At 39.9% G+C, this 9,333-nt stretch overlaps 1 protein-coding gene across 1 annotated transcript in view; it reads right to left on the bottom strand.

Moving 5' to 3' along the window:
• Positions 1-465: 465 nt before the first annotated feature.
• BRIP1 (BRCA1 interacting helicase 1) overlaps positions 466-9,333 on the bottom strand; it is a 103,465-nt gene continuing 94,597 nt past the window's right edge. The window contains exon 25 of the mRNA XM_062012408.1: positions 466-558. Within this exon, the coding sequence (XP_061868392.1) occupies positions 466-558 (93 nt within the window). The remainder of the gene's footprint in view (positions 559-9,333) is intronic.

Genomic DNA, 9,333 nt, shown 5'->3' with positions numbered 1-9,333 from the left:
CCGTGTTTTTAGGCCAGACATTGCCACGTGGGATCTCTAAATGCACAGTGACAAAAATGAACCAATTCAAAACCATTTGAAATAAAATGCACTAGTTCAGAAGTTTTTCTATCAAATGACTTTGAAGTGCATGTGAGGTAAATAAACATTTACATGAGAAAAGGAAGGTAGATTTAAAACTTAGATGTTTCCCAGCATTCTGATGATAGTCTCAGTGAAATATTTCTTTCAAACATGTGGCAAAGCCTTTGCTTTGTTGAAGTCAAATGGCAAAACCCCCCACTGACTTCAATGGGGCCTGAATTTGTAGCCAGGTAGCTCTTTCCCATCACTCATCACAACTACACTGCCTCTCCACTTGCACTGAAGAACAGCTTTATCAGAGTAGGCATTAAATACCAAAGTCCTTTGCTTCCCCATCTCATTAGTCCTGGTGAATATGTAGCATGGATCAGCAAAAATCTTTTAAGATAAAGTGTAATCTAAATTGCCTGTTTTCAGTTCTTGAGGGTTCTGTAGCAGTAAGCAATAATGAACAGATGATGGAAGCAGCCAAACCTACAAAAGAAACAGCATTTTAAAAGGACTGTACTTAGAGGAAAAAAGGCTTGCCTTTGTACATAAAGAGGTCTATTCATGAAAAGAACTTTTTTACAAATGTGGCTATTTCAAATACTCAAAAAGTGTGAAATACACTTAAAATGAGTGAAATTTGTGGGTTTTCCGATGGGTTAAATATGTGCCATACTAATAAAGCTCTCCTCACACCTCTTCCTAAGTCATAGTCTTTGGCCTCATTCTGCAAGATGTTTTGAATTGAGGGAGCTCAGCACTTTGCTGGAATGGACCATTAGCTGTTGAAGTCCCAGCCCTGTAAAGATTAATAGACTTTAAAGGGATCCAGAAGAAATCATCTAAATCTGACAGGCAGCGTGGCACACATCACAGTGTCCTGCATTAAGCCCATGAAGTACACAAGTGAGCTACATGTGCTTACATGGATCCTAGCAATCCTACCCTGAGGATCCCACTGGAGGACAGAGCACTCTGAAGTGTGGCTGTTACACTGAGTAGCAAAGCAGGCACAATGAACGTGAAATGAGAACAGAGACCAAGCCACACAAACTAGAAACATCAAGTAAGCTCAAACCTTCTCTCTTACAGCCCCCAACAGGTCAAATATTAAAGCACAAATCACTTGGAACTCTGTCTAGGTGCTCAGCTCCCACTTTACCCCAGAATCCAAGCACCTCCCAAGTACATCCATCCTGGGGTCGTTCAGAGGCCCCACTATCAGGCACAAATAACAGCTGAGTCACTATTTCATGGTAACGTGTTTGCTTCAGTGGGAGGGCTTCTGATGCTCTCCTTCCCACTGCTGTTTTTAAAGTGTACCTGGCACTTGTGCTTTATAAAAATCACATTAACAGCTTACAAATGAAAAGATAAATCCCTGCTTTATGTTTCATGAAACATCCCCCTCCCGATGTAGGTCAGTCTGACTGGATAACCCACAGTAACCTCGCAGTGCTGCTGATTTCCATGCAAACTCATTCAACAGAGGTTTTGCAAAGTGATGAAAATCTTTACACAACAGATTTTCCAGTGTTTGATCCCTCCTACTGCTTGAAGAAAGCTTCAAATAGCTTTAAAACGCAACAAAAGTGTTAAAATCTGATTATTCATAAGTATCCACTCTCCTGGCTTTTGTCTTTTCAGTTTTCAGCTGCCTGTGACATCCAGAAGTTGAGATATCTGTGTTTGACAGAAATGGGTTTAAAAGCATGCACATATTTCCCTTTGCATCTATAACTCTGGTATTCTCAGTCTGCTGCTGTACATGTCAATGAGACATTACAAATGTAACATGATAGGTCCATGACAGTTCACTTACAGAAAAACAAGACATTTTGGAAAGCAAGGCTTTAGATGTAAAAACTTTAAAGCTGAATCTCTGTTTGCTATAGCAAAAAGCTCTCAGCATTTCTTAGTGAGGAAATGTACCAATCTATATAAATATATCAAGAAAGTTATCAGTCTATAACTTGGTTCACTTGCATAGACCCCAGAAATCATCATGATATTTTATAGGTAGACAGATATAAAAACACATAAGTTTCAGCCACATGGTATTGTATCACTCCATCACCAAGGTACAGATTTACTTTGCTTCATCTAACAGTAGAGATGGAGAATGTAACAGCAACATGCCTCCTTGAACACTAGCAAATCAATCAATTTCAATCTATTGCAGTGGACTTATTTCAGGAGAAACTAAGGGACAACAGAGCCATGTGTTGGCTCAATACAATTATCACAGAATCATAGAATGGTAGGGGTTGGAATTAAGCTTGTTTACAAAAAAAACCCCCTCCATAAATCTGTGCATAGTAGGAATCCTCTCATGGGATATTTTAGGCCACCACTCCAACTCTCTGTCCCAAAGGAACACAGACTTTCAGGAGACCCATTTTGACAGCCAACCATTGGGCTACTATCAGGGTTCCCCCAGGTGACCTGTTCCTCATAACCTGGGGTAGGGCAGCGTGTTGCTTTCCAGACAAACCTGTGCTCAAATCTCTTTCACAGTATGGAAGCACAACAGCCCTCCCTTCCACAACCAGGAGGCAACGCACCCGCCAGAGTCCCCGCAGCCCGCCGGGGAGTTGTGCAAACCGTATATCCTTTTCCAAAGGAATGGCAGTGAAAGTGCTCTATAGATTTAACCATTGTCAGATGGTCTTTGAGCAGAATATTAATTTCTCTCCTGAGAACATAAACTTTTTGTTGTAATAAGCCACCATCCTCTCAAGTCCTTTGATTTCCTCTGTCAATGCTGCCCTCAGACCGTAAGCGCTTGCATCTGTGTCCAGCCTGAAAGGTGTTTGAAACATGGGGAGGCCAAGATGGGAGCACTTACAAGAGATTCTTAAAAACCAAAATCACACTATGCTGGCCACTGAAATGGTTACTTCTCACCAGACACATGCAGGGGTTTTACAATATCAACAAAGTCACAAATAAACTGCATGAAATAGGAGTAACGCTGATTATTAAAACAAACCCCAGAAATCTTTACCTGCCTGCCACTGTCTGGAGAGCTGGTCAGGATTGGCCTGCCTCCATTTTCTTTTTGTCTGTGAAAACCATTTGCTGGCTGACTATGTACCCATAATTAATTGCTTCTGCTTGCAATGATTCACTTGTCTTTGGATTTGATTTCAGGTTGATGACTTTGAACATATTACAGACCATTTGTAAATACGTCAGTTCCTGTTCAAATGTTTTACTTCATACCAAGATATCAGCTAGAGGTAATCTGAACCAGGCATGCTGTACCATACCTGCTCCCCATCCTCTGAAACACAGTAGGTGCTGAGCCAAAAGACACTGTTTTAAATTGCAGTAGGTCTTGTCCTGCTTTGAAAGCTGTTTCCCCCCTGACTCTCACCCCTTTCCTGTTACTTGGTTCTGCAGAATCTGCTCAGGCCACCAGTTGACTTTAATCAGAACTATGAGTGAGGTCTAAAAATTGTTGAAAGCTCACTTATCCCATCCCAGCTCGTTTCCTTGATGCCCAGTAGCACTTCGTACCACTTTGCTTTTGCTAAATAGCGAGGTGTGGTGTAATGGGTTGGTTTCCCTCAGAATCAGTCTGTGGTAGACCACTGTTTGCAGGATGTATATTTATTGGATCCAGAGAACTGATTTTTAACTGGAAAAAAAAAACTTTTAGAGGATCTAACCAGTACATTGAGACTGTGATTCTGGCACAGCTGTGGTGCCTTTATCCCTGTAACCCATACACCAACTGCAATGGCAACACCCAATTCAGTAGGGGCTCACAAGCTCAGTGTGAGCACCTGGGGGTGCTTAGTGGATATTTTTGATGTGTCTTGATCTCTGAGCTGTTGAACTGTCAAAGTCACAGTTAGGTGTGCCAGCTGGGTCAAAGCTAGAGCAAGTACACCTACCTACAGTGTCACGCTGTGAGGAAATCAGGAACAGGCTGCAGCATTTAGAATTCAGATTTCTTAGTGCAGTAGAAAATGAACCTTTCCTTCAGATCTAGCAGCTAAGGTTTCTGTAAGAGCACAGCCCTTAAAATATGACTTCCATAACTCTACCTTTACCTGGGTAAAACGATACTGCAACAAGTAGCTGCTGTACCAGGCAAATCTGCTCACTGCAAGTGAATGATCTCTGAATACTATGCTTCATCTGGGTCACATGATTAAAGAAAACTTCCAGAGATTTCATTTGCATTAATTTAATTTAATACTTCCAGCATGTATTATTCTATCAGCCATAATGAAATCCAAATCCTTCCATAGCTTATCCATCATTTTAATTACATTTCTTGCTCAGAACAGGATATATTTTCAACAACAATTTTCACACCTTTTGGATGCTTCACACTTGCCAGCAGTCACTCTCCCTACTTGACACCAATTGATTCTTTTTCAGTCCACTTAGTCCAATAATTTCACTTTGAGAAAGGGTACTTTCCATTTATTTCACAGATCCTAATATACATTCAAAAAGTAACCTGATCAAAACTAGAGAAAAGCTATAAGCTTCATCCTCATACCTTTGGAGCTCAGCACTTTCAGCTTCATGTCTTCACATTTCCTGAAGGGATTGAAGAACTTTCCCTAACGTTTCTGAGGCTCTGTCCTGGCTAGCCTCAGAACAGCTTTTATGGCCATTTTTTTTCATAAATCTAACATTTAACTGAACTACTTCCTTTATTTTTTTTCCATAGCTGCCAATTTTCCTTGTTTCACAAACCAAGATTATCACTTTTCCTAATTGTACAGTAAGGCCAGGGATCAGATTAGGATCGCCCCTTTTCATCATTAATTTTATAAACAGTACTTGAGTTACAGGATTTGGCTGCTAGGAGCTCCAGTTTCTGACCATCTTTCCAGTCATTCACTGGGGCTGTGATTTGAACAGACCATAGCTCAGAAGTAGAGGGTTTGATATTTTTGAGCACATCTGAAATACCCTGAGAATCTAAATTTCAAATGACAAGTTTTTCTTTCCTGTTCATTTCTTGCCTCACAGCTATCATTGATGGGCAATAATTTTGTTGCACTATGGTCTTCAAATGTGACCCAAGATTATTTGATTCATTCCAAAATGAGTATTTAGCTTACCTCTCTTCATCCATGATAGCAAGTTCCAAAGCTTTCCTGCTTTCTGCTGTCTTTTGGTAAGCTTTCCAGCTGATGCAGTCAGATTACTGGACGAGACAGTGATCTTGTCAATTCAGCCTTGAATCCAGCCTTCCCATCTGGCCTGAGAATTTTGTAGATGTCCCAAGACTTTTCTTTCTTATCACAGGTCTCAGTCCTTCCAAAAAAGGGCCTTCCAGACACTGTAGATTCTTGTTGAAATCACATCTGTACATCTTTGATTTCTGCAAGTCCTGCAGAAAACAAGCTACTTGAGAAAAAAAGAAGCAACAACTTTTCAGATACTGGTGCTTAAAAACACTGTCTGGATGTTCTGGATTAGTATTGTGTTAGAAGAAGCCAAATGGCTGTATGCCAAGGCTCAACTCAAGGTGTATTTTTATGGCGAAGCTATAAACCCACAAAGTAAGTGGTTTATAATGGAAATTCTGACACGCTTTTAATATTAAGAGCAGAAATATACTGGTTATGGCAAGTAAGTATGACAGCTGTGGTACTCACCTGTCAGCTGTCCACCTAAACAAGTCCATTTTGATGGTAGGACACCTTCTTTAGCTCATCCTGTTTCAGCCACACAGGTTTTGGGGCAGCTGGGTCCAGATGTATTCTGCAATTCATTCTGGAGCCTTTCAAAACCCTTTTTGTAGCTGATCACAGGGAAAAGCAACCACTGGAATTCACAGAGTACTGAAGCCTGCAATGTTCTGAAACTTCTTGCACAGACTTGGCTCTAGTCAGAGAGTAGCTTCCATCAGATGAAAGATGAGTTTTCCATTGGCAGTGTTCCTTTCGATGGGCACTTCCCACAGGGTGACATGGTATTGCAGTCAGGAAGAACTAGAGGACTCAACACATGGGCCTTGCTTTCACTTTAAAACACAATCAAAAACCATCTTTGGAATCTTGTTGATACCAGAGCTACAGATCAGCCCATGCACGGCTGGAGAAATAATATTTAGGATACTTTACCAGTATATACAGGCATAAAGATTATGGACACACTGTGAATGTGATAGTAACATGAAAACCTTGACAATAATGCTAAAGGACTAAGAAGAATTTCACAAGGCTGAAATCTCATACAAATACCTAACACAGTATGATCTAACTGTAATCTGAAAAATGACAAGGGAAAGTTTTATTCACACATGAATGTTGGAACCTACAGTGGTAGCCTCCCATTAATAGGTCATTTAAAGCATATATCTATATATCTGTCTATATATCTCACGGGAAAGTGGGAGGGAGAGGTGTGAAAAGGCAGAGCCATTTTTCATTAGAAGTACTCAAAGTGACAATGTTCAAGACAATGGTATGCACTGGCTCTAGATCTGATCTGTTATGTATTCAATTTGAGATTTTCAAACAGGGTTAGGGGGTTTGGGGTACTTTTCCTATGTCAAACATTTTGATTCGCAGTTGTATTCTTCAGGAAAAATTGAGAAAGAAATGAGTCCATCTTTGATTGTCAGAATAGCAGTTGAGACATGCATACCCACACAAATACACATCTTGAACTTAGTTCATACTTCACACACAAATTGGAGAGAAAGATTGTGACTCAGAGTGAATGAAATCTAAATAGCTCACACATAAACACAGGATGATGAATTAAACTCTCCATGTAGCATGCAAGCCTTCTATGCTATAAGATTAACTTTTGCTACTTTTAATGCACAGATTAACAACACAGAAAGCTTTTTCTTTTAAATATCATGAAAAGGAAATGAAAACCAAATTACACAGTGCTTAAAAATAATCTATCTGGAGAGGAAATAAAATTTCTGTGACTATGAACCAGGATTCATACCTTTATTTCCAACATCTTCAATTAACACCCTTAGCAAATGTAACGTGATTAAAGTAGTGTTCTAAAGGGTATGCTTGGTCAAGGGAAGCAGAGCCTGAGGCACAGTAACTGGCTGCAGTCCTTAAGAGAGTATAACAGACATAAGCAAATTTTATTTGCATCTTGGGGATATTATTCATAAATCTACATTAGCTTAGTTAGGTAGAATCTAAGACTATTTTTAGAATGCCTAGAAATTAAATCAAAGGTTAAAAAAGGCGTCGTTTTGCTTCCAATCACAAGCAGGCTGCTTGTGTCAGATGTGAAAACCTCTGTGGTTCTCCACAGAACTTCCTGGAAAAAGAATAATGCTGCCATAACCATTTAAGGTAGGACTGGAACATTATTGACCAAAACAGAAAGTCGAATACAAGACAAGAATCAGAAGTAAGCTGATGGAAGGACAGCATATGAACAATTCTTTAGAAAGACAGATCTAGACACACAAACAATTATGTAATTAGAAGTTTTTGAAGGGCTGTGAATTCAGATAAAAGTCAATGCTTATACAAGCTTGTGCTCTCCATGCTGGACACATAGTTGACTAAACTGTCTGCAGTCTGCCTGTCAGACAAGAAACACCTCAGTGGTTATGTGTTCTAGCATTTTTCTTTGGAAATACAACTGGTATGTGAGACAAACACTCTGGCTTCAGCTGGGATTAGATCACTGCAAGGTAATGCACCCACCCCTTTTACCAGTTACAGCAGATACTGTTCTAAAACGTGGTACCAAGCACATTGCTGCTCTACTTAGGTGATACATCTTTAAGGTCTGTGTATCTACACATCTAGTCCACAGCATTTAAGCTAATTATGGTAGTGGTTTGTCTATGTCTCTGTAGAGAAGACAGATGATGGCACTTTTAATATTCTGGTAGTGGAGATTATTTTCAGGCAAACTTCTGTCATCAACAGAAACAGAGATCTTGCCTCCTGTCTTCATTCCACATCTTTTCTGAACAAGTGGTCCATAATACACTTTGTGCAATTTACTTTGGGTGCTCCACATATACAGTTAACAATTAACATTCATTTTGAAAACAGAAAATCACTTCTAATGCAATCTGGTGAGCTGAAGGAAAGGATCAAAGTGTCTGGGGAAAGAGTCTTTGGCAAGTGTTTATTTTTCTTTTTGTGGAGGTCAGGCTTTTCTCTATGATTAGTGTCTCATGTTCTTTGTTGGTTACTTCTGATAATTTTAAATACAAATTAATGTCTGTGTTAGTCTCATCTCTATTTGCATGTTATTGGGATGGACCTCCAGCATGGGTACATGTCTAGGTCTTCTCCAGCTGTGTCTTGCAAATGAGGGGAGGAAGGAGATTGACAGCAGCTCTTGTTGCTCTGCAGACCAGCCCTGCAAATCTGCAACAGCCACACTGCTTTCTTTGGATCAGCCTTCCTCCTTTTATTAGCTCCTTAGCTGCTTTTCTGGGTAAGAAAATCAATGGAAAATGGATTTCTGAAAATATTTGTTTTGGTGTAAATCAAAGATAGCCCAAGGAAAACACTTCAGGCAGAAATCTCATGACCGAAAAATTAGACTGGTAAGATTTTAAAACCAAGTTGAGAGTTAAAGGTTTGCTTGGTTTTACTTTCCTTGGAAGCAATCAAAACTAATAAACCTTTTGCTATTTTTTGTACAATGATGCTCAAGACCCTTGAAGGTTTAAATATCTCCTCCTGACATAATTTAAGTCAAGAGATATTTCTTAAATAGTAGTAGCTATTAGAATATTAGATTTAAAGACATGCCACTCTCACCATAGAGATGTAAAAGGTTTAACAACTCAGGCCCCTAAAGTCCAAGCAGCAGAAGGGCTGGAATATTTCCCCTATGGCATGGGAGCAGGATGTGGAAAGTTGGAAGGCCATTGGAAAAAAATAGGTATCATAGGAACTTCATTTGGTTCCATTTTGAAATCATCAGGGGAAAATGGAGGGATTCAAGCCATAATTATGAATGCAAACCCAAGCAAGAGGAGTGCAGCTGTTATGGAGCTGCTGCAGCTCCAGGTCTGCAGAAGGAATTTTGGAGGTCTGCTTTGTCAGCACTCCCCAGCATGGCCACCCTACACCATTGTGCAAACCCTGTTCAGATGGTCTTTGCACAGAGGCAGACAACTGACCCAGCCTCTGCAAATCTGTCACATATAGTCAAGTCTGTATGGAGCAGAAGAAATCCTAAAATCACTCAGATAAATATGTTTCTTAGATCTTGCCTAGACTACAAAAAGATGGGTTGTGTCCCTCACTGTCAGAGGTGTGACTGTGAATATTC

The sequence above is a fragment of the Colius striatus genome, chromosome 20 (assembly GCF_028858725.1).
Source record: "Colius striatus isolate bColStr4 chromosome 20, bColStr4.1.hap1, whole genome shotgun sequence".
In the NCBI taxonomy this organism is placed as follows: Eukaryota; Metazoa; Chordata; class Aves; order Coliiformes; family Coliidae; genus Colius; species Colius striatus.
This window is presented reverse-complemented; position numbering and strand designations above follow the sequence as displayed.